We start from the raw sequence: 27,276 nt of genomic DNA, 5'->3' as shown, positions 1-27,276 counted from the left end.
ACGATATGACTTACTTGAGATGGTCAGCCAACTTTCCTAGCTGGTTAGCCTGCTGCTGCAAACTCCCTTTCTCTTCTTCTCTGCAGTATATTGCTGGGAACAGGAACTTCTCAAGATTCTTTCTACTTATAAAAATAAGTAGACGTACACAGTTTCTTTTGCTTCACTTAACGACATATATTTAAACATCAAACTTTTACAAATCTCACTCTCCACTTGAATAAATACTGTTAAATAAGTCTCCTCGCGTGTCCAAATGCTAGAAACACAGTTACATTAACTGCCGTGTGCTTTCATTATGACTACCATGGACCAACTGACAAGGACTTGTCGGTGCTGTTTGACCGCCGTGTCTATAAGTCTTCTCACGATAAACTTCAGACCTACACACACAGGAAGGTGACACGCAGTAGATAAGGTTCCTTTCTCCCCACTCACATCTAAAATATCGTGTGTTTGAGATGGTAAGCGGAGTGGTTCTAGAATTTACGATGAAATTCTCGAAGCACTATACATGGACTGTGGAAAAACCGGATAAGAAGAGAATCAATGAATTTGAGATATAGTGCTACAGATAAAGGTTGCAAATTGGGTAGACTGATAAGGTAAGGAATGAGAAGATTCTCCGGAGAATCGGTGAAGAAAGGAATGTATGGGAAACAGTGACAAAAAGAACGGACAGGATGTTAGGGCATTTGTTAAGATATCCTGGAATAACTTCCACAGTACTGTAGGGAGCTGCAGAGGGTAAAAATTGTAGAGGAATACAGAGATTGGAATGCATTCACCAAATAATTGAGCACATAGGTTCCAAGTACTAATCCAAGATGAAAAAGTTGGGAGAGGAAGGGATTTGTGGTGGGTTGCATCAAACCAGTAAGAAGACTGATGACTCAAAAAAATAAAAAATAAATGTCGTCATACTTACTGTGCTGCATCAAATTATGTAAAACATTGCATGAAATTTTAAAGAGTTTGCAGAGGCAAAAACACATAGTGTAATCTTTGCGTGTAGTTGACTTTAACTCAAATATTGTTCAAAAGTTTCAAGGTTTTGCAGAGGTAAAAATGCGTTGAATACACTTTGTATATGGTTGATTTTAGCTCATACATTCGAGTGAACATATTGAGCATAAGATATCAAAATTTTATTTAAAATTGAGAGGAGAATGATGCCTTATTTCATTCTTGAGTTATTGGCTTTTATATTTGAAGGATGGTCACATGCAATGCACCCATTCAGATCCTTGCCCATTGCAAATCATGTGGTCATAATAATTATCATATCTCATAAATGATTCAAGATATTGACAATATTTGGTTTGTAGGACATCTGTAACTGAAAGGCATGAAATTAATTTAGAGAGATCTGTTTCAGTTGCACTAATTTATTCAAACCATGACAGGTTTCAGGATTTTAAAATCCAAACTTTAGGTGTATGAAATTATTTTATTTGATAAAACATAACATGCATCTTGCTTAGGCGATGGTCAGCACCATGTACAAATTTTACAAAATTCCTAACACTGTGCAGTCTGTGATAATGTTATTTATTCTGCTACTTATTTCAGTTCTAAACCATCATCAGTACCAGAAAAACTATCAAAGATGTATCACATGTCATACATGCTTTGACATAATTTACCACTGAAAACCATAATTACCAATAAAAACGAAAAATTGTGCCAAGATTAAAATTTGATGGCACGCTGAATGCCATCATATTTTAATCTTGTGGCTGAGAGACAGCTGGATCACCCAGTTACTGAGCATGGTGCCCAACATAAAGTTCTTCACTTCAATGACTGCTCCACAGGCTGCAACACGTACAGGCTTCCTACAAACCTTTTAGGACTGCGCACATGGGAACTCCCTATGTAGTTTTCCTCAGTTCAGTTCCTGTAACCTCTACCCCCCCCCCCCCCCCCCCCCGCTCTCCCACCCCCACCCACCGATCTCGATCTTCTCATTAGTCCCTGTTCTTCACCAACCTGTCCCCTTCTCTGCTCCATCACTACACAGCATACTATTCCACCAACACAACCACAGCCTTTTCCCTGTTTCTCTACTGATCTTCATTTTGTCCCCCCCCCCCCCCCCTCCTCAACCTCCCCACTGCATCTAGCTGCCATATCCTGTCCGTACCACATCCCTGCAAGCTCCCACAAGTAGCACTTTACCATCCCCCCACCCCTACCCTTCTATCTATACCTCTGCCGCCCGCAGCTCCTCTTTACCCCCAATTCCCAGATTGCTTCTCCCGTCATTTGCAGTCTGGCCTTGGTGACCAGAGACAGTGGTCATGTGCATATGAGTTGTGCTTGTGTGTGTGTGTGTGTGTGTTTTGTTTGCTTTAGAAGAAGGCGTTTTGGCCAAAAGCTCACATGTTTAGCAGTCTTTTTGTTGTGCTTGTCTTGACTCAGCATCTGTGTTGGTCATTTTTCCTTTGAGGAGATGATACCTACAGGCCTGTCAGGTGTACAGTGACATATGCATTTTGTAAGGACCTCCTTGTGCCACACTTGATTCCAGATTTGCAAGAATGCAACTGCGTCCACACCACTATGGAATGATGGGGTGACACCACATGTTGCTTGCCAGGTGGGAGATTTGCTTCAAGAAGTTTTAATCAACCATTGCTTCATCTCTAGGCAATTTGAAGATGTGTGGCCTTCCAGATCCCCTGACAGAAAACAATGTGACTTCTGGTAATGGGGATATTGGAATGTACGTATCTGGACTCTTCAAGATCTGAAAGATAGCATACAAAGACATGTCACTCTGATTACATGGGATATGCTGCAAGCAACTGTCAATCATAGCGTGCTGCGGATGCAGCATGTTGCTGAGTTGGGAGGCCTTACTGAACATATCTTGTAACTTCTGACCATATCGTAATAAATATGTTATCATGTGTTTCATCATTCCTCTCTTTTTCCTGCACCCATACTCTGGTACCGCGCGCCGCTGAATTTGAATCCGCACCAGACGTCATGGACGTCGAAGACCCATAGAGGTTGCTGCACCGTAAGCTGTGGCAGTGCGCGCCTCCTGGCCCACTTTTAGTGTGGGGGCGCCACAGAGGAACACGTGGTCTCAGCGGCCAATAGCGGTGCCCCCGAGAGCATACTTAAGCACCGGCCACTCGCTCATCCAGTCAGTCTGATCTCACTTACATCGGTTTACACCTCGCCTGTGATAGACTGCTTTTTTCCTGGTTCATGTACGAGTTTGTTTGCTTGTGACTCTGTTGTTCGGTCTTGTCATATTCGTTCTGTCCTACGTTGGTCGTGTCCGTCCTTTTCCGTTGTGTTGTTGTTCGCGGGCCTCTCCGTGGGTCTCGCCGCACCTTCCGTCAGTGCTACCCCGCGACCGTCCTGGTCGCAGTTACAACACATACCACATTACCCAATTAATGAACATACCTATAATGTTTCAGCATCCTGTGACATACAATGCCCCCACTGCAGCACTTGGAACACCATCAGTTCAATTATAACTACTCTAGAATTTGTCACACTAGCATCTTGTTTGCAATTTCCTTTATAGATGCCCTGCACTTTTCCAGAACCCTTCCACTCACTTCCCCTAATACTGGTTTTATATATTCACCTCATTTCATATTGCCTTCTAGTACCCTTAAAAGCTTACATGATGTGAAGTGCTCAAGATGTTACCACTGATCTTGTAATCAGATAATATTGGCTTCTCTCTCTTTGTTACAGGCATTGTCTTGCAATGAGTCACATTTAAAGAAAGCTACCACCCGTTACGACAATAGAAATTTTGTCAAAATCATTCTACATTTCCTTACAGTTGTCTAATGATGATACTTTTGTCCTGGCAGTACTGTATATTTATTGGATTTTTTGCTTCCATTTGGTATTCCTTACATAAAAATTGGTCAAGTGTGAGTAGGACTCGTGCACTGAGGGTTCTGTGGAAACTTTGTGTGTGTGTGTGTTTGTGTGTGTGTGTGTGTGTGTGTGTGTGTGTGGTCCACCCACCCTGGGAATCGAGAATCGCAACAATTTTTGTCTGTATGCAGTATAGATACTGACAAGATAACGGTCCCAGGTATTCCAAGACCATATCAGCATCTCTGTAGTAGTTCCTCAGATTACCCCAAACATACAAAAAGAAGCTAGCAGGGGACCTCTGTTTACATATGGAGATATATAAGACTTAACAAAATGTTTTTCATTTACTTACTAGAACTTGACTACAACTCACATTTTACATTTGCATGCAGTAATGTTCTTCTGTTGCGTTTTTGACAGATGTTGAATACAGTGTATGTTCTAATGGCAGAAAAATATTATTTATGTGATATATTTACAAATTAACAATTTTCAGATTTTTGTACTTTACTTATACTGTGGAACCGTGCTTCTAGTCAAATTTCATGGGTCTACATTGACAGGGAGAATGGTTTTGATGAGCAGGTTTGTGAGTCTCAAAATATCTGACGTAAATACCTGTATCTTTTGATCATTGACTTAGAAGCTTAACATTTTTACACCACCAAGGGCTCATAGAAGTTAGTATGTGACATAAATTTGAACTTGATACGCCAACCTGTTCCAGAGAAAAAGGGATCTTAATAATAGGACAGACAAACTCAGAGACAGATAAAAAAGAGAAATAAATAATTTTTCATGTTATATAATTAAAAATTAACAAATTTTACATATTTTCCTTTCTTGTTTCTTGTCAACTTTCAGTATTCTAGGTCAACAGGAAGTAGCATATAGGTTTGGATGAGTGGATTTTCCAGGATAAGAATATAGCCATAAATGGTCATATCTTTTGATTGAATTGTCTTAGAAGCTTAAAATTTTTGTTCCGTGAAGGGGCCATAGACCTTAATATGTGTCGTAAATTTGAATGTGATGTGTCAATCTCCTCCTGAGAAAAAGAGTTCGTAACAGGCAGAAAGATGGACAACAAAGTGATCCTGTAAGGGTTCCATTATTACAGACTGAGGCATGGAACCCAAAAAAAGGGCTGAAAGCTAGGACTTAGTAACGAATAAAGTTTTGAGCCCTCATTTTTTTCTTAGGCCAACTGTAGTCTGTGAATAAAAATGACACTTAAACTAGGCTTTGCTGGATTGACAAGGCAAGAGAAAGCATCACTGACATGAAATGAAATGAAAAGTGTGAACATCAGGATTATGCCCCTCACGAATTCTCTTTTTATACTTTTTGTGATGTGAAATGTCAAGCAGCTTGTTTTTGCCTCTTCTTGTATCAGTCGATAGGTAACTTATGAGACATTTTTCCATTTAAATTTGGATAGAGATTGTAAGAGACCAACAATAATAACATGAATTCATAAATTGCTTCCATCTGCAGCCAATGACAGTTTATTTGATTTGTGTTGGGGCACTGACAAATAATGAGTAATGTAATCAGTGGGCTAATGCCACATTGCCCAGTATTACGGGATTATTATATTGCTCATTGTTTTAATTTGTTGCATTCCTTTCATCTTGTATACACATTTCTGACTACGTTTGGACTATATACTGAGTAACTTACATATGTAATTGAAAAAAGTGAACAACCAGGAATGACTACGATAAGGCTCTAATCAAACTCATCACAAACTTTTGTAAACCATGCCTCATGATGTGCTGTCAATTAACCACAAAGTACCTAAAAATATCTGCAGTTATAATTTAATGTACATGTTACACTCCTTCTGTACCAGCACTGCCACAAAAATTCTCTGCAGAGTGACATAACATGAGTGTATCAACTGCAATGGGGAAAGTTATATACGCACAGCTCAGCCCAGGAAGTGCAGAAAAGATGATCTTATGGATAGCACCAAGTTAGATTAGCCTTGACAGAGAACCAAGATGAGATGACAAATATTATATTGCAAGAAGAACTTGACAGAGCACTGAAAGCTCTAAGTCAAAACAAGGTACCTAAAATAGATGGCTTTCCATCAAAATTATTGAGACCCTTGGGAAAGCCAGCTATGATACAACTGTTCCACCTGGTTCTCAAGGTACAAGACAGGCGAAATAGTCTTCAAGAAGAAAATTGATGATTCCATTTCCAAAAATGACAGGTGGCAACAGATGTGAATATTATCAAACCATTAGTTTCATAAATAATAAACTGAATTACTTTAAAAAAAAAAAAAGTCAAGACTGGTAGAAGCCGACATCAGGGAGGATCAGTTTGTGTTCTGCGTAATGTAGGAACACTTCGAGAACAAGCACTCAGAAAAAGAAAAGAGAAAAAGAATAAAAGACTGTAGTTAAGATGGCATAAGAAGATCCCTGACAGCTCACAGTGCTGTTGCTATCTTTCAACTGTGAAGTGCTAATGGCTGCATGTGAAATCAGTAGCTATCTACAGAGCTGTGACAACACTGAGGCAACGGGATAGAGAAGTTTACAAAATCACAGTTATGTTATTGGTTGAGATAGACCCACAAAGCTGCTGCACACAACACACAGCAAGTGTTGGATATCAACTCGACTACAGGGATTTAAAATAGTTATGATAGGAAAAGGCAAGCAATAATAAAGCTTGTGTAGGAATGGAGAAGTGAACAGGAGGTAAAGAGGAACAGTTGGTGTAAGCTGAACCAAGCATGTGTAGGAAACCGAGTGCTGAGAAAAGGACACCCAAGAAGTGTGTAGTGGGACAAAGAGATTATTTTTTTCAATTTTCACATCTTGTGAATCATAATTTAGTCCAGTGACTTTCCAACTTTTTAATAATTTTCAGCTGTGAAAGATGATTATTTGTCTCAGCTTTGACTCCATCACTTGATGTGAATTTCCATCCAGTCAGCCATTGCTTCAGTTTTGCAACCCAAAACTAATTGCTAAGAGCCAAATTGAATGAATATGATAGATGGAAGGTTATTCAAGTTTTGTGCAAACCATATTATTGTGATGGAAGGCTGTCTTTATCTTTGCGCAACGTAGTCATTTAGCCTAAAAAGCATTCTTTAATTTAAATTCGTTCCATACTGGCACATAATGCTACTTAGTTATTGATCTGCTGATGTGGAAGTAACTGTGAATACCACTGTACAAGCAACTGGAACCCTGTTACTTTCTTTGAAGTGCTTTCACATTTAGTTTCCCATTGTCTTGATTGGTGCTTCATTTGCAGCGTGTAATGGTGAACTGGTGAAAAGTCAGAAAGAACTTCCTCATGTCACACACCTTCTAACATGCAAGCAGTGTGCAGTTTCTTATGCCAAGCTAAGTGTTCAGTGAAAATGAATGGTCAGGTGTTATATCCATGTTGGTAACACACAGTACCCTGTCATACATTCTGGTGTACAGTACAATAGAGGTAATGTTGATGATTGTTTCACTGTTTGGCTGTTCAACTCAATATCAGTAATTCAAAAGTTTGCCAGTTGAAATTAGCACTGTAGTGTATGCTTTGGTCCTATTACCTGCCTAGCCTCACCATCTTAGATTTATTGCCATTAGCTGTCTTTTCCTCCCCAAAGTATTTGATTCTTCTATTTTTCTCTTTTTCTGCCCTTTTATTCACCCCAGCTATGGTTCTACTTTCAGCGTGTGCTGTTACATCTAACTTCCCAGTTGCTTTCTGTGCCATTCTAAATTCCCAGCTTTTCAATTCCATAACAGAAGTTTGTAAAATATATATGATTGTAAAATCAGTTAGCATTACTACCAATACACACACACACACACACACACACACACACACACACACACACACACAATGTACTAGTTTATATGTCCTTGCTCATCTTGCTGTGTCAGCTTACTTAGTTCCAGTGTAGATTTGGATCATATACTAGTTTATATGCTCTTGTTCTTCTTGCTGTTTCAGCTTTCATTGTGGTTTTATGATTATCATCTCAATATTTTTCAGCATTGCAGGGCCAAACACAGAAAAAAATTGGGCAATTGAAGGCCGAAGACTGATGCCATTAATGCCGAGGCTGGTTCCTCAGACAGCATTTACAGCACTGGCAAATAATGTTGCAAATATAGCTGCAGCAGAAAATGCTAAATTGCCACCTCCAGCTGAAACAGTAAAACTAAGTGGTAAGTAATTTATGGATCCTTTTCACACACATAGCTAGGAAGAATCTGTATTCTCATATAATAATATATATGATTGTAAAATCAGTTAGCATTACTACCAATACACACACACACACACACACACACACACACAATGCACTAGTTTGGACACAGGCAGACAGTGTTTGTTGGTAATGAGGATCACCCTGTGGCTAAACATGCCTTGGTGCACGGCCAGCACATCTTGGCACAGTGTTACACAGTCCGGGTTATCTGGATACTTCCCACTAACACCAACCTGTCAGAACTCCGGAGATGGGAACTTGCCCTTCAGTATATCCTCTCTTCTCGTTATCCGCCAGGCCTCAATCTCCGCTAATTTCTAATTTCAATTTGCCGCCGCTCATACCTCACCTGTCTTTCAACAACATCTTTGCCTCTGTACTTCCGCCTCGACTGACATCTCTGCCCAAACTCTTTGCTTTTACAAATGTCTGCTTGTGTCTGTGTATGTACGGATGGATGTGTGTGTGTGTGTGTGTGTTCATGAAGGATGGATCTCATTTCAGGGCAGGATTTGAGGAAGTCGTATCCCTGCTGGAGAGCCACATTCAGAGTCTGATCCAGTCCTGGAAAGTATCCTGTCACAAGTGGGGCACTTTTGGGGTTCTTCTGCGGGATGTTCTGGGTTTGAGGGGATGAGGAAGTGGCTCTGGTTATCTGCTTCTGTACCAGGTTGGGAGGGTAGTTGTGGGATGCGAAAGCTGTTTTCAGGTTGTTGGTGTAATGATTCAGGGATTCCGGACTGGAGCAGATTCGTTTGCCACGAAGACCTAGGCTGCAGGGAAGGGACCGTTTGATGTGGAATGGGTGGCAGCTGTCATAAAGGAGGTATTGTTGTTTGTTGGTGGGTTTGATGTGGACGGACATGTGAAGCTGGCCATTGGACAGATGGAGGTCAACGTCAAGGAAAGTGGCACGGGATTTGGAATAGGACCAGGTGAATCTGATGGAACCAAAGGAGTTGAGGTTGGAGAAGAAATCCTGCCCTGAAATGAGATCCATCCTTCATGAAATCCTCGCCACTCCACCGAGAGTGTCTTTCCGCCATCCACCTAACCTTCGTAACCTCTTAGTTCATCCCTATGAAATCCCCAAACCACCTTCCCTACCCTCTGGCTCCTACCCTTGTAACCGCTCCCGGTGTAAAACCTGTCCCATGCACCCTCCCACCACCACCTACTCCAGTCCTGTAACCCAGAAGGTGTACACGATCAAAGGCAGAGCCACATGTGAAAGCACCCACATGATTTACCAACTGACCTGCCTACACTGTGAAGCTTTCTATGTGGGAATGACCAGCAACAAAGTGTCCATTTGCATGAATGGGCACAGGCAGACAGTGTTTGTTGGTAATGAGGATCACCCTGTGGCTAAACATGCCTTGGTGCACGGCCAGCACATGTTGGCACAGTGTTACACCGTCCGGGTTATCTGGATACTTCCCACTAACACCAACCTGTCAGAACTCCAGAGATGGGAACTTGTCCTTCAGTATATCCTCTCTTCTCGTTATCCGCCAGGCCTCAACCTCCGCTAATTTCAAGTTGCCGCCGCTCGTACCTCACCTGTCATTCAACAACATCTTTGCCTTTGTACTTCCGCCTCAACCGGCATCTCTGCCCAAACTCCTTGCCTTTACAAATGTCTACTTGTGTCTGTGTATGTGCGGATGGATATGTGTGTGTGTGTGCGTGCAAGTGTATACCTGTCCTTTTTTCCCCCTAAGGTAAGTCTTTCCACTCCCGGGATTGGAATGACTCCTTACCCTCTCCCTTAAAACCCACATCCTTTCGTCTTTCCCTCTCCTTCCCTCTTTCCTGATGAAGCAACCGTTGGTTGCGAAAGCTCGAATTTTGTGTGTATGTTTGTGTTTGTTTGTGTGTCTATCAACCTGCCAGCACTTTCATTTGGTAAGTCACATCTTCTTTGTTTTTAGATCTATTAGAACTCTAATTTGAATTAATATTTCTCTATCAGTGTATTTACTTACATTGTGATCACAACTAACAACTACTGTGGTAATAATTATCATTGCCTCACATAAATGTAACCTAAAAATTTTGTGAGAGTAACTCAAATTTCCTGTCTTTCCTAAATTTTAGACTCAACTCGTTTTTAGTCTGCTCAACTTAAAAATGTGCATACCACTATATATACTCTCAAAACACTAAATGAAAACCCTGTGATTAATCTCTCTTCAGATGAAAGTCACAAAATCTTCAACAATAGAAACAGTCATATGGAGCATGCAAAATTGTGTTCATGGAAGACTTATTTCATTTTTGGAAAAAAATAATTTATGACTGAATTTGATTTGTAAGGCAGATGCATAAGTGTGTTTTGCTATCTTGTGAAAAGGCATCTTTTTCTGTAGTGGATAATCTTGTTTACAGGCCTCCCTAGGATCATATTGCAGCTATGAATCTGAAATTACTGACCTACTTTCTTCAGGTGTGATTGAAGCTGGAAGCAAAATGTGTGTCATTCTTTTACCTATACATGTTTCTCTTTCAAAAGGGAAATTCCAAAATGTGATGCACCTTTTTGCTGTCGTCATTATCAATCGGGAAAATCACTTTTGTTTCAACAGAAATGAACTTTCTCAAGCAGAAAGAATTTCAAACACTGAATTCTCTGTTAATAAATTAGATGGTGTGATAGCCATCAACTGTAAAACTTCCTGATTTGAAAAATTATGAGTAATATCTTACTGATGGCTGCAGACACAGTCCCAAGAGTGCAGTAAATAAGTTTGTCATTGCAGTTGAGATCTTCTTAATTGAGTTGACAAACACATAGCGCAGTTTTTAGTGTGAGCTATTGACAGATGCTTAGATCGGTTTGCATTTTCAAGGCAGTTTCTTCAGTGTCACAGCAAGATTATGAAAAAAAGGACATTACAGTGAACTATTCCTGTTTAGACTCCATGTCTTATAGTTGTACATTTTCCAGATGGTATGTTGCTTTCTTGGAACTGCAACAATCAACCAGAATCAAGTCATTCTGAATATTTTCGTTATCCTTGTAGTGTGTGTTGTTTTTTTTTTTTTTTTCACAGAAGTAGTGGTATGGCATCTCACATTTAGTATATTTCTATTGACAGAAAAAAATACATTCAACAAATGTGATATGTAGTATTGTATGTGTTTTTGTATTTGTTTCTCAAATTTCACTGTTATTTTGTAGATTAAATCAGCTGAAATTTTATGAGTACTCAGAGCCAAGTCTCAGTGAACTGTAGCCAGCATTAATGTTTAATCTAGAGGCTTCAAACAGTAGATCTATCTGTAGACTGTATGTATGTATGTATGTATGTATGGATGGATGGATGGATGGATGGATGGATCTACATCTACATCTACATTTATACTCTGCAAGCCACCCAACGGCGTGTGGCGGAGGGCACTTTACATGCCACTGTCATTACCTCCCTTTCCTGTTCCAGTCGCGTATGGTTCGCGGGAAGAACGACTGTCTGAAAGCCTCCGTGCGCGCTCTAATCTCTCTAATTTTACATTCGTGATCTCCTCGGGAGGTATAAGTAGGGGGAAGCAATATATTCGATACCTCATCCAGAAACGCACCCTCTCTAAACCTGGCGAGCAAGCTACACCGCGATGCAGAGCGCCTCTCTTGCAGAGTCTGCCACTTGAGTTTGTTAAACATTTCCGTAACGCTATCACGATTACCAAAATAACCCTGTGACGAAACGAGCCGCTCTTCTTTGGATCTTCTCTATCTCCTCCGTCAGACCGATCCCACACTGATGAGCAATACTCAAGTATAGGTCGAACGAGTGTTTTGTAAGCCACCTCCTTTGTTGATGGACTACATTTTCTAAGCACTCTCCCAATGAATCTCAACCTGGTACCCGCCTTACCAACAATTAATTTTATATGATCATTCCACTTCCAAATCGTTCCGCACGCATACTCCCAGATATTTTACAGAAGTAACTGCTACCAGTGTTTGTTCCGCTATCATATAATCATACAATAAAGGATCCTTCTTTCTATGTATTCGCAATACATTACATTTGTCTATGTTAAGGGTCAGTTGCCACTCCCTGCACCAAGTGCCTATCCGCTGCAGATCTTCCTGCATTTCGCTACAATTTTCTAATGCTGCAACTTCTCTGTATACTACAGCATCATCCGCGAAAAGCCGCATGGAACTTCCGACACTATTTACTAGGTCATTTATATATATTGTGAAAAGCAATGGTCCCATAACACTCCCCTGTGGCACGCCAGAGGTTACTTTAACGTCTGTAGACGTCTCTCCATTGATAACAACATGCTGTGTTCTGTTTGCTAAAAACTCCTGAATGGATTTCAACCAAATTTTGCAGGTAAACAGCAAACTAAACGAGAATCACCACTATGGAGTTTATAACCTCCTAGCTCCAATAAGGCCAGAGATACGAGCAAAGACATGTTTTTCAGCCCTTGTTGTGTAGGCTGCCCTGCACAACAAGCGTGTTACGTAGGCATAATACTGGCCTGCCTTATTGCCATGCTTTGCAGGGTAGCTTACACATCAGGAGCAAGAAATGTTCTCCCAGGCCCCAACGTGTAGGCTGTTGTGCACGAAAAGTGTGTTGTATTGGAGCAGTAAAAGCCTGCCTTATTGACCTGCTTTGCAGGCCAGCTAACACTTCAGAGACAATAAATGGTTTTGAATCCCCTGACATTTAGGTTGCCTTGGACAAAAGTCAAGTTTTGGGAGTAGTATTGGCCTGCTTTATCATCCTGTTTTGCAGGGGCCACATGTCTGCGGGTGGGATACATGAGAGGATGAGCAGAGAGAGGAGGCAGGACAGGAAGTTTAAGAAGAGAAGAGGGGGATGTACAGAGAGAAGGGGCAGTAGATGGACAGAGAAAGGTGGGCACCAAGGGGGGAGAGGGGGGGGGGTGGAGAGTTGAGCTGGATGGAGACAGGGAAGGAGGAGATGCGTGCAATACATATTTCAAACATGTATGTGAACGAAACACTTGTTCACTTGGTTCTGGGAATTGCACATTAGTCTACAAACTTTGCCAGCTAAGATTAATGGAGGAAACTGAGAAAGTCCAAAGAGAGGTGCATATATTGTCATGCACTCAGTCAGTCAGTGTGAATGCACATTCCAAAAACAGTCAGTAATATGTTGTGTCCTGCTACACATTATTTACAAATTGACTGTGGTAATAAAGAAATAAATTAGAGCCAGTGCGAAGTATTACTGGCAGTTGTTCTTTCTCCACACATTGTAAGATAGCGTTCGGGAAACAAATGAAAAAGTATTTTTTTTTTTTTTTAATTGTGTCTCAATTCTGTCACAGTGGTGCATTTGTTTTATAGTTATATAATATTGTGCACTTGTACATTTGTGTTCCTTTCATTACTGATTATTGGGAATAGTAAGTTAAATAGCAATGTCCTTCTGCAATAAAGTACCAGTTCTTCCAGAACAAGAATGTACAACCTACTTGCTTATCTTTAAACTTGTTATCAAGATCCATCTCGCTTGTGTGTGTGTGTGTGTGTGTGTGTGTGTGTGTTTTTGTACATTAAGAAAATATGCAGTCTATGTCTGTACGAATGTTTGATAGAATATTGTGGTAAAATTTGAAGTAAATCGGTCAAGAAATTTTCAAAATTTTTGCTAACTATGTTTCCCATATGTGTATAGAAAAGTATGTAGCCAGTGTCCTTCCAAATGTTTGTTAGAGTGTCGTGTAAAAATCTGAAGTAAATCGATGAAGATGTTTTCAGATTTTTGGTAGTAACATTAACTATTTTGCTGCTGTGGATGTGCATAAACATCCTGCTGTTCCCAAGATGCTGTGGACATGTATACGCATGCTGCTTGAGTTTCCCTACAGTGCTATTGACATCTGCATGCATTGTGAGAACTGATCTCTCACTGCTGCAGATGAATTACTTCCATTTCTTGGCGAAAACCTCATTTCGATATCCTGAATCATTTATGAAATAACGGTGATTGTTATTATTATATGATCCATGACACACAAAGACAGGAAGGGGCTTGCTGCACATGACCATCCATTGGATATAAGTATCAATAACTTGAGAACAAAATGAGATATCGCTCTTCTCTCGATTTTAAATAAAATTTTGATCTCTTATCTACATTTCATTCACCACAATGTATGAACTAAAATCAACTGTATGCAGAGTTTACGCAATGCATTTTTACCTCTACGAACTCATTAAAATTTTGTTCAATGTTTTACTTAATTTGATGCAATGAATTCAGTTCTTTATCAAGTGAAGATATCAGACTTTAACATGTAGAAAAATGAAATTTTTTCATCTAACAGTTTTTTTAAAATCAGATGATAAGTATTTCATATCAGCTAGAATGCTGTCTCTCAGCATAGGCACCAACATTCCATGGGCAGCACAGCCATAAAAAAAGTCTCCCTTAGCATAAAATGCAAAGAGCCCACTAGCAACTGCTGAAACGAAACTAATGTAAACAGTTGTGACATCATGCTCATCAGATGCAGATTGTTGTTATGAAGTATTGCATAGTTTTCATCGTAAAGCCTTTGACACATTTTGCTGTTCACAGACATTTTTGTGTGCACTGTATTTTGTTGTTATAAATGGTTCATTTACTTTGCAACTTAAGTTTTTTTTTTGTTTTTTTCTCTCATTTATGTTTTATGGCTGCAGTAATATTCTGAAATAGCAGGATACAGCAATATAGATTATAATAGCAAGAACACAATAGCGGCTCATGAAACATGCCTACCATGCCCACTTAGTATTGTCAAAAAATTAACATGTGATACTGATTTCATATGTACAACAGCAGATTAATGACTAATTAATGGTCTAGAAGATAAGAAAACTGGGGCAGGGCCAACAAACACACAAATTAAAAAAGCAGGAGTTGTATCTATAGAATACAGAATAAATAAAAGAAAAAAAGAAGAAAAAAGACTTCCTTTGCCTTGCCGTGGGGAAAAAATAAGCAGGAAAAATGAAGACTAACAAGAAGAAAATATAGGTGCTGAAGAGGAAGAGAAGCCACTCCTAAATGATATGTCATAATGATGTAATTTTAAAAAATTACATGAAGAAAAATTTTGGGAGCAAGAATGTGTAGTTGAGATCGGGAGTCGCACAGGGAAAGACTAGGATGTTGTGGCAGTTGGGTGAGTGATGGAACACCACTTTATGACAGATTGGAAGGACATTAATTACAGGGTGTGTACTCCCCGGGACAACTGGGAAATCTGGGAAAAACCTGGGAATTTTTTCATCTGGGAGAAACCCAGGAAAAACCTGGGAGTTTTACATTGTTTCAGTTAAATTTTTGTTATTTTGACTGGTAAGAACCGACACTCTAACAAAGAATATTGCTGTATCTATATACACTGAAGTGCCAAAGAAGCTGGTATAGGCATGCGTATTCAAACACAGAGAAATGTAAACAGGCAGAATATAGCGCTGCAGTCAGCAATGCCTATTAAGACAACAAGTGTCTGGCGCAGTTGTTAGATCAGTTGCTGCTGCTAGAATGGCAGGTTATCAAGATTTAAGTGAATTTGAACGTGGTGCTATAGTCAGCGCACAAGCGATAGGATGACACCTTGAAGGTAGCAATGAAGTGGGTATTCTCTCGTAAAACTGTTTCACAAGTGTTCCTTGAATATCAGGAATCCGGTAAAACAGTCAAATCTCCGAAATCACTGTGACTGAAAAAACATCCTGCAAGAATGGGACCAATGACAACTGAAGCCAAAAGTGCAACCCTTCTGCAGATTGCTGCAGATTTCAGTGCTGAGTCATCAACAAGTGTCAGCTTGTGAACTATTCAATGAAACATTATCGATATGGGCTTTCTAAGCCAAAGGCCCACTCTTGTACCCTTGATGATTGCATGACACAAAGCTTTACGCCTCGCCTGGGTCTGTCAACACCAGCATTGCACTGTTGATGACCGAAACAGGGTGTCTAAGATCCGGGAAAAACCCGGGAATTTATTCATCCGGGAGAAAACCGGGAAAAACCCGGGAATTTTTTTGAATTCCGGGAATTTTTCATTGTTTTTGTTCTCAGTTAAATTTTTGTAATTTTGACTGGTAAGAACCAATCTTCTAACAAAGGATATTACTGTATCCTGCTACTGCAGAATAATACTGCAGCAATAAAACATGAACGAAAGAAAAAACTAAAATAAAACTAAAATTGCAAAGGAAATGCGCCATATACAGCAGCAAAACACAGTGCTCATACAAGCGTCTGCCAACAGCAAAATGTGTCAAAGGCTTTAGGAAGACTATGCAATGCTTCGTAACAACAAATTGCCTCTGATGAGCATAACGTCACAACTGTTAACATTAAATTTGTTTTAGCAGTTACGAGTGGGATCATGCGCAGGTGCAGTTGAGTAGTATCTTCTTCCGCTTCTGGCTACAGAAACGTGGCTGTTGGCTTTGTAAGCAGTCGCAGCAAAAGAAAAAAAAAAGGCAGCTAGGTGGTACCGGGAAAAATTTTACTGGTGCGCCCAAGCTGCCAAATTGCGCAGCAGCCCAGGGTCTAGGAGTGGGGGGAGGGGGGGGGGGGGGCAAATTCATACGAACCTTGTTTCACAAAGCATCCAGCGCACGTTGGTCTATCGATTATTCGTATGGCTTTGAAACGTGTCCCTGTCGGTTTCTGAACATTGTTGAACACATTCTAAGTTGATTTCTGAATGAATCATAAGTTGATTTGTGAATGCGTGCATAGTGTACGTGATGTCTCTGTCAGTGGAATCCTCGTCACATCTAGAAATAAACTTTCCTGCAGACAAAAGTGGCTATACGAACTGAGCAGGGTATAGCCGAACGATAGCCAACCACTGTCTGATTATGTGGTTGATTGGGTTTACGGATGGTGAGCATTGTTGCGATTACCAGCGAAATCCATAGATTCAGACCACCAGAGTGAGAATAAACGACTAACAGGAATAACAGGTAAGAAAGATTACGTATTATCTTCTCAGTGTATCCAAGAAAATGAAATTTTGACAGAAAATTTTTGGCCAGATCGCTATACTAGCAGGGGCCAGTTGTACAGTCTCCAGCTAGCAGCCTCTTTAAGGTCTGTTCTGAAAGTAGGGCGGAAAACGAGTTGTATGAACACGTAACGATGCCTAACCGGAGAATAATTGCGGGATAACAAAACTGCTGATTCTGGCAGAGTTAGTGAAGTTAACCGGCGAATAAGCTTTGACATTGACAGGAATAGATACAGAATTAGTGATGACAACATTGTTTGTTAGAACGAGGAAGGAGAAGAAACGGGGACATCACACAAATTATGGAAGAATAAGACTATTCCAAATTTATATAAAAATTTCGCACTACTACTTTTCGATCTCATGTTTGAGAAACTGGAGCATATGAATGAAGTGTGAAACTATTTCCTAACGTCATGCTTTTTGCTTGTGGTAGGCCTATTAGGCATTTGATATTGGTACTTCGTGAATTATATTCCGTCGTGTTATAAAAATGACCATTTCTGCCAAAACAGTCTCGTTTATTTGGCGTGTTACAATTGCTGCAGTATTATAAACGCCTATTTAATTTTATCTCACAGACAGTGACAAAACATAGGTAATCAGGTCGAGAAACCACACCAGTCTTGGGCCTATTTGTAATTACAGCTTTTTCAGTATTAGACAACGACATTTCGATTTTTCATGTAGCAAAACGTGTGACGAACATTGATGAGGTAACAGATCCTTTCGCAGAAAGGAAAGCACATCATGTAAAGCTGTACCAAGATTAGAGAGAAAAAAATTCTAGGAGTTAAGGATTGAAGAAATGTGTACTGTCTTGCTTGTCTCTTCTCTTTACTGGCTTTATGTATCCTATACTTAATTTTATGTCACACAAAGCAGCAAGTTGTTAAATCGGCCGACTGGAAGCCGGAGAGGCACCATAGGACATTTTAATTTCCTCTGTCCTGAATATAGTTTGATGGCATCCAGTACAAAATACACACGTTTCAATTCCACAGACCGAAATACAGTGACGTGCGATAGAAGAATGCTGTGTGAAGAGGTGTGGCGCTGCACTTTGGCACACTTTAGATCAGATAACATGTCTTACAATTCCTCGGACATTTATGTTTTATGTATCAGAGTCTTCAGAAAGATGTGCGCTACAAAATGAAAGTATTTTTGAAAATTCGATTGTTTTTAAATTTTTGATGTCCTATCTCAAACGCTCGAGGGAAACCATTGTCTACTATTGCCCCGGATTGGAAATATCGTAGATACGGGTCTGATGCGCAGAGCAGTCTTGAATTACAATAGGGAAGCGGGTAGTCTCCATGTGACCCGTGTTTACATTTAGTGATTTTGCTGTTTCCTCTTTGTCTACTGCACTCACGTCAAATGAAAACAAAATTGATTTCTTTTGCCGGTAGCTATCATGTGAATTAAAATACATTCACATACTTACGGAAGGCAAAAATACGTTATTAGTTTCAGATTTTATTTTATTTCCACCTTTCTGACAGTCAAGCATTAATTGCCATGCAGAACAATGAAGTTATTTTTATCGGTTTCCTGAAGAAATTTTCTTTTATTAATCTTTTCTGCTGAGGCAGTCAATATATTTGAAAGAAAGGGTTTAATTTCAAACTATTGGCTAGTTTAAACTGTTCTGTGCATTTCAAGTGTACATTTTCATCTTCTAGCACGTCTGGCATTATGCCATAACAAGGAAGCAGACATGAGATAACAAAGTACTGGTACCTAAGGAAATTTACATCCCGAAATCACATTGAAAAACTTAATATCAGGTCGATGCCTACTTCACTCGGAATCTGGGACTCATTTAAAAATCAGCTCTTTGATGACGAGCCCAGATCATCACACTTTTATGTCGTTATTAAAAAATGTACTGGCACATTTGTGTAATATATCTTAAAATGTAATACGTGCATAAAAGACCAACATTATATGTGAAAGCTTAGCTTCTCTTGCCGTGTATTGGCCTTAGAGACCAATATTATATGTGAAAGCTTTGTTTTTCTTGTAGCAACATTATATATATTAATTAAAACCATTAACTTTTCCTGTTCGTGTGATCGCGCTACTTAACAGTGATGTTGCTATTGGCTGACTACACCACGTGTCCGAAGCTCTGAATATCCGCTGTCATCGGCTAGCGAGATCACGTGACGTGAGCTGTGACTGGCTTACAAACATGCATCGCAATCTCGATTTCAATGCTTCGGAAAGTAACATGCGGTGTTTGGTGGAATTCGAATATAAACTTTCATAATACGAAAATATGCAGCGTACATGTTACTGCACATCAAACATCTTTCCAAAAGATGTTTCGTCTTCTAAAGTGCCAGGAAATTCTCCGCCTGTATATAAAACCATAACCACTCAATGGATTGATAAGTTATACAGTTCCGAGAGATAATGTGCTGTCAATTAACGGGGAAAAACTATGTTTCCACCCGGGAGAAAGTGTATTTTTAACCGGGAAATCCGGTTTTTTTCCTTGTCCACGTATACACCCTGCTGGAAACATGTGGCCTGGTAGGAAGAGTCTCTTTTCAAATTGTATCAAGCAGATACATCTAGATACGACTCTGACAAGTGCTACATACATAGGCATCCTGAATGATCACCTGCATCCATTCATGTCCATAGTGCATTCCGACGGACTTGGTCAATTCCAACAGGACAATGCAACATCTCACACATCCAGAATTGCTACAGAGTGGGTCCAGGAACACTCTTCTGAGTTTAAACACTTCTGCTGGCCACCAAACTCCCCAGAAATGAACATAATTGAGCATATCTGGGTTGCTTTGCAACGTGCTGTTCAGAAGAGATCGCCACCCCCTCTCAGGGATTTATGGACAGCCCTGCAAGATTCATGGTGTCAGCTCCCTGTAGCACTACTTCAGACATTAGTCGAGTCCACGCGTGCTCGCAGGAGTCCTACACAATATTAGGCAGGTGTACCGGTTCTTTTGCCTCTTCAGTGTATATGTTACATTGCTGTTACAGATGGGCTGTCCCGGCTCATTTGAATGTGCAGTTGAATATCGTACAAGCAGTACCTTCTCCTGATTCTGGCTACTTAAAAGTGTGGCTGTAGGCTATATCACCACTAGCAACAAGCAGTCATATGGTACCAGAAAAAATTTTCAGGCACTCCATAGCTGACAAGTCCATGCATGGGCAGAGCAGTCTGAGTTGTACAGGGGTCTCCATGTGATCCGTGTTAAAATTTAGTGATTTTGCTGTTTCCTCTTCATTTACAGCTCTCATGTCAAATGAACACAAAATTAATTTCTGTGGCTGGGAGCTAACAAGTGAATTAAAATACATTCATATAATTACAGAAGGCTAAAATATGTTATTAGTTTCAGTTTTGTTATTTCTCCGTTTTGGGCAGTGAACCGTTCATCACTGTGCAGAACAATGATGTTATTTTTGTAGGCCTGCTAAAGAAATTTGGCTTTTATTATTACCTTTTCCACAGAGGCAGTCATTTTTTTTTTAAAACGAAGTGTTTCATTCCACACTATTGGCTAGTTCCAACTGTTTGCTGAATTTCAAGTGCATATTTTCATCTTCTGGCACATAACGGCATTATGTTGTAATAAAGAACACATCATGATATAATACAGTAGCGGTATTCCAAGAAAATTTGCATCACAAAAACCACACATAAAGGCTTAATATCAGGTTGGGACCTACTTCATTGCGAATCTGGACATATGAGTGTGCGCTTTAATCCGAATTATGCATTTTAGTATGGTTGACAAAATTCTGATGCTCTTGGAGTATCCTCTGAAATCCTGTTTCTTTTATGATGTAACGTAAGATCTCTTAATGCTCTATACATGCGAACATACGGGCTTCCTATGTCATCGTAGCTACGCCCGCACAGGTACGTCTGGTTTCCGGCACTCTCTGGCTACTGCTGAAATGAACCTATTTCTAATGGGTAGCAGAAAAATATTGCGAATGGTGATTTGAAAAGTGTTACTTTGAAAGTAAATTTCCTTTTACGTAAGATAAATTATGTTTCGTGTGAGAATGTGCAATAAATTTCTTAAATCACAGAGCATTTTACTCTCATTTAAAACTTAACACTTTGGGGACCAGCCACTAAAAAGAATTTCGAGCGTACTGGGACATTTGTATGATGTATCTTTAAGTGTAACACGCGCAAAAAATGCCAATATTATAAGTGAAAGCTTAACTTTTCTTGTAGCTACACCATGCATATTAATTTAAACCATTAACTTTTCCTATTTATGTGTTTGCCCTACTTAACAGTGATGTTGCTATGGGCTGACTACATCACGTGCCATATGCTCTGAATAACTGCTGTCGTCAGCTGGCAAGATCACGTGACATGAGCAATGATTGGCTTACAAATTCGAATCGCAATCTCGATTTCAATGTTTTTGAAACTAGAGAAACAACTGTATTTCTTAACCGGAAAATCCTGGGAATTTTTTTCCTTGTCCTCATATACACCCTGTAAGTAGGTTCCTCATTTCAGGGCATGATAATTAATGATAAGTAATCAAAGCCCTGATGATGGATGTGTTTCAACTGTTCCAGTCTGGGTGATTAATGGGGCCATTGTTTGTAGCTGGTTCTTGAGAGTGGTGGGAGGATTGGGAGTGCATGGAGAAATGGCATGGGAGTGTGGGGGAAATGACACAGAAATCTTGTTTGCAGATTAGGTTCATGGGTAGCGCATATCTGTGAATGTCTTCATGAGCTCCTCAGCATACTGGGCAAAGGAGTTCAAGTCGCTGTAGTTTCAATGTCCCTGGGTGGCTAGGCTCTATGTGAGGGATTTTTTGGTGTGGGAGGGTTGACAGCTTTTGAAAAGCAGGTAGCCATCAGAGAGGAGGTAGTCAATGTCCAGGAAGATGGCACACTGGATTGAGGAGGAATAGGTGAAGTGGATGGGAGAGGAGGTGTTGAGATTGTGAAGAAATGAAGACAGGGTGTCTTGGTCCTTAGTCCTAATCATTAAGATATGATCAGTGAACCTGAACCATATTAAGGGTTTGGTGTTTTGGAAGGCTAGAAAGGCCTCCTCTAGATGGCATAGGGTGGTGCTATGTAGATGCCCCTTGCTGTGCTGTTGATTGGTTTGTGTATCTTTGCTTTAAAGGTGAAGTAGCTGCGAGTTAGGATAAAGTTAGTAAGTATAAAGCATTAAGAGATCTTACATTACGTCATAAAAGAAACAAGAATGAGATAGTGGGTTTGGAAAGATTGGGAAAGGTAGTGTTCAATTGTGGTAGACCATGGGCAACTTTCCTCATTGGTGTGTAGGGTAAGTGACTTCAACAGTGACGAGTAGGAATTTTTAATATAAATGAGTTTCTCAGTTTCAAAAAGCATTCTGCCACAAGAACAAAATTTCAGGATGAAAAGGGGATCCCAGAGAAATTGTAATAGATAGACTACTTTGGTACATAAAAGATAAGCCCAGTTCCTTCATTATACTTGAAATATACAGTAATTGCTAAGGCCATAGTATTGTCTCCCTGTGATCAGCCATGTAATGCTACAGTTGGCTAAAGGAGAGGTTTAGGAAAGTTAGTGTGATGTATGAGGTGAAATAGTGGGTTTGGAGTTTTAAAGTAAGGGACAGCGTATCTGTGGTGACAAGAACTCCCTTTCCCAGTATGCTGAGGGTCTCACCAAGACCTTCACAGATAGGCACAATCCTCCACATCTAGTCCGCAAACAGATCTCCCGTGCCATTCCCACACACCCTCAATCCTTCCATCGTTATCAAGAACCAGCAACAAAGATTTCCCCCTTTCTCACCCGATATCAGCCCATACTGGAACAATTGAACCACATTCTTTATCAGAACAATTGAACCACATTCTTTATCAGGGCATTGATTATCTGTCATCAATCGTCATGCCCTTAAATGAGGTACATCCTACCCAGTGTCCTTCACAGCCCTCCTAAAGGGGTGTTCTGTCACCTAAACAAAGCTTGACAACATCCTAAGTCCATTCCTGTGCCACTCCCAATCCCCATCTCTTGCCACAGGGATCATATCCATGTGAAATGCCCAGGTGCGAGGCCTACCTAATCCACCCAACCACCACTTCCTATTCCAGTCCTGTCACAGGTTTATCCTATCCCATCAGAGGCAAGGCCACTTGTGAAAGTAGCCATTTCTTATACCAGCTCTGCTCCAGTCTTTGCACAGCTTTTTATATTGGTATGACTACCAACCAGTTGCCCACCAGGATGATTGCCACTGCCAAACTGTGGCCAAAAGCAAAGTAGGCCATCCTGTGGCACAACTTGCAGCTGAACATAACATGTTTCATTTCAATGGGTGCTTCACTACTTGAGTCATCTGGATCATCCCTTCCACTGCCTACCTTTCTGAACTGTACAGATGGGAGTTATCCTTACAGCATGTTCTCTACTCTCAAAATTATCCTGGCCTCAACCTTCTATCCCCACATCCTCCATTCAATGGTTTCTACCCACTCTTTCCTATCATCTCCTCCCTATTTTCGTCCCCTAACCCTCTTTCTGTGACACCCTATGTCAATGCATCAGAACTTCTTTCACCTACTCTGCTCCTTTCTTTTTTCTGCTCCCCATTCCCGCGCCCCACCCCCCTCCTTCCCTGCCCCACAGCCTCCCAACACTGCATCTATTGAAAGTGTGGTCCCTGCATACTCTGCCAGACAGTGCTCTTCTCTTCCCCCACCTATAGCCTGCCATCCCTTCCCCTCCCCCGCCCCCTCTGGTGTGCTGCTTCCATTCTATATGACAGTTGCATTCCAGTCTGAGATGCCAGACATCTGTGCGATATGTGTGCTTGCCTGTGTGAGTGAATGTGTGTGTGTGTGTGTGTGTGTGTGTGTGAGAGAGAGAGAGAGAGAGAGAGAGAGAGAGAGAGAGAGAGAGAGATTCCTTTTCTGAAGAAGGTTGTGCTAAAAGCTAGTGTGTGTCTTCTCGTTGTGCCTGTTTACAACTCCATTCGGCATCTTTACCGTGAGTAGCGATCTATCTTTCCCTTATATTATCACCTCCAAACTGAGATCGTATAGTTAAATGCTTTTCTATTTCAGCCAAGTTTGGAAACAAAATGGTTTCACACAACTGTGAGCCAAATGTACCAGAAGCAATAGTACCACCACAAAGATCAAACAGCCCAACTGAGATGGCATGTAGTACACCATCTCCTGTTGTCTCCCAGATGAAAACCAATGAAGAGGAAGAAAACTCAAGAAAACGCCGTCGATCCTCTTGTGAGAGGACTAATTCCTTAAGTTCACCTCTATTGCAACCTCCTCCCACAAAGGTGGGTGTGGCATGCTTTAGGTTCCTATTCTAGGTAATAACCTTACAGTAGAAATGATGTTCCAGTTGCTGTTCAGCAAAAGAATAATTATCAGGCAATCAAAATAGTTTTTTAAAGCTTAGAATATCCTCAAACTCATAAATTTATGCTCAAAATGCCTAAAATATATTTAAACATGGATAGTCAAGCATGAAAAAGAATTATTTTAGGTTAAATAAAATAAAAAAGCACTCCTCTTTTGACATCAGATTGTTTTTGGTTTTCCATCTTACTCATTAAATGACAAAGAAATTTTGTACTGAGATCATTGTCAATGGTGAGTGTATCATTTTTATAAACATATCCAGCAACAGTTTCTCATTCACCTTTGCTTAGGTGTCTTCATAAATAACACCATGACAACATTTACATAACTTTCAGTCCCATTACATATCAGAGCACTTTAACAAGAATACATAACCAAACTTTAGAACTCAGGATTTAAAACAGCATCACTAAACCTCTGAAAAAAACTCACATCCCTGTTCATCATTTGCACTGTCCATTAAGTTACAAAAGGTGGGAGTCAATCATAAGTTAGCATATTCCAGAACTTACTTGTGCAGCAGAGATATTTTCTGAACTCCCTGTTTATTTTCTGCTCTCTGCCAATGCATCCACCCTTCTTTCCCCACTCCTTTCCTTTTTTTGTTCTTTTTTCCCCATCTCCCTGTCCCACAACCTCTCGATGCTGTGCCTGTTGGCAGTCTAGTCCCTACACACTCCACCAGACAGTGTTTGTCTCTCTTCGCTCCCATAAACTACTATCCCTTCTCCTTCTGCTTCCCCACTCCCTCCAGATTGTTGCTTGCATCCCATGTGATGTTGCATTCTGGCTCGAGTTGGCAGTTTGTGTGCATGAGGGGTGTGTGTGTTTTTTACTGACAAAGGCTGTAGCTGACAGATGTATGTGAGTGTTTTTAGTTGTGCCCGTCTGCAACTTGACGTGTCTTCTTTACAGTAAGTAAAGATACTGTTGATATTTATTCATTCAGCCACAGACAATGGAAACTGTATGGATGTTGTCAACACATAAAGACATAAAATACAGTCACAGAGATAAGCAGATGTACACAATTACACACATAAATATATAAACACATTACTTGCCCTACTGAGTTATCCATTTGGACATTGTATTTCACTGTTCTATTGAAAATGTTGTAAAATGCCTCTTAATTGCAGTAGTTAATCATAAGCATAATTGTCAACAAAATTTACACATGATTTTAGATAATCCGTTACAGTATTATGAAAATGCTTTTCTAACAGATAATTTTTAGAGTATTCCTGAAGGGATGTCTTTGATCTCTTGTGATAGTTTATTGTATAATTTAATTCAATTATCTTTTGGGTTATCATTTTTTTAAATTGAGATATAAGTGGTGGCCAGATTTGGTTGCATGTTTGCAGTGGGTACTCACATGGAACAGTCAACATTCCCATAGATTTAGCCAGCCGGAGTGGCCGAGCGGTTTTAGGTGCTACAGTTTGGAACCGCCCGACCGCTACGGTCACAGGTTCAAATCCTGCCTTGGGCATGGATGTGTGTGATGTCCTTAGGTTAGTTAGGTTTAAGTAGTTCTTCGTTCTAGGGGACTGATGACCTCAGAAGTTAAGTCCCATAGTGCTCAGAGCCCATAGATTTAATCAACACAGTACAGTGAGTTCTCTTGCTGTTTTTTGTCTAATTCGTACAGTCCTTTTTAGTAGCTTAAAGATTGTTTGTATGTTCTCCTCAGTTGTTCCCCAGAACAATATCCCATAACTTATCACAGACTGAACATATGCAAAATATGTTGTTCTGGTGAATCAGCTACTACACACAGAATTTATTATTCTAAGTGCAAAGCATGCTTGAAACTATTCGTTTCTGGAGGGTAGTAACATGTTCAGTCCATTTTAGTTGTGCGTCAGCATGCATCCCTAAAAATTTTGTTTGTGATACACATTCTACAAGTTCATTTTTCACTTTTCTGCTTATTTGGAAACTAATTCTGTTTCTCACAGTTAATTTTGTACAGACTGTATTTCATCAAATTTGTGTTGTAGCTTGGTAGTTTGTTTCTGAAATATTGATTTGCAAAGTTTGCAATTTTTTGGGATCATTTTTTGTGGTACCATTGTACTGTAATTGTATGTTTACCTGTTTGTTGGATGACCAGGTATTCTACACTCCAACCAAAATATTTTTGCTGGTGTTATTTATCAGTAGTGATGTATATTTGTGTAATAGTTTCCTTTGTCTTTTATTTATTCTGCAATAATTGTAAATGCGAAAAAATAACATTTACTTGCACACTGTAAGAACCAAAGACTGTACAAAAAACACTTTTCCTTCTTGAGTGCCTAATAGGGATTTCCAGTGTCAAAATATAGCTATAAATTTGTAGGAACGGCTAATAAGATATAGTTTTAATTTACTTTTCAATACACAGAGATTGCTTGTATTATGAATGTAGTTAGCTTATTAATGGCCATTGCACCAGTGTATAACCCCACTTCAACATTAAACAAAATTGGGAAGTCTACATGAAATTTATTTTTATATCATGTATTGTGGTTGTGTAAACCAAGCTTAACCTGAATTTGATTTTTGCAAAATAAATATTTTACTTGCGTTGCATTACCCTAGATGGTAATTTCAGAGAGAAAAGAAGGATTTGAAGTATGAAAAATAAGCTAATTTTATTTCCTACAGGTGAAATCGGGGAGTGCAAAAAATGCTGAATTGAAATTTTTATCAGCTTATCCAAGCATGTGCCCTGGACTTAACCAAA

The 27,276-nt window shown here is 39.9% G+C and overlaps 1 protein-coding gene across 1 annotated transcript in view; it reads left to right on the top strand.

Annotated features, from left to right (window-relative positions):
• Positions 1 to 27,276, top strand: part of LOC124595554 (BRCA2-interacting transcriptional repressor EMSY-like) — a 324,488-nt gene that overhangs the window by 59,246 nt on the left and 237,966 nt on the right. The window contains exons 5-6 of the mRNA XM_047134334.1: positions 7,888 to 8,063; positions 24,225 to 24,457. Coding sequence (XP_046990290.1) covers positions 7,888 to 8,063; positions 24,225 to 24,457 — 409 coding nt within the window. The remainder of the gene's footprint in view (positions 1 to 7,887; positions 8,064 to 24,224; positions 24,458 to 27,276) is intronic.

Source organism: Schistocerca americana, chromosome 2, assembly GCF_021461395.2.
Source record: "Schistocerca americana isolate TAMUIC-IGC-003095 chromosome 2, iqSchAmer2.1, whole genome shotgun sequence".
Classification (NCBI taxonomy): domain Eukaryota; kingdom Metazoa; phylum Arthropoda; class Insecta; order Orthoptera; family Acrididae; genus Schistocerca; species Schistocerca americana.
The sequence above is the reverse complement of the archived record's forward strand: the minus strand, read 5'-3'. Positions and strand labels throughout refer to the sequence as shown.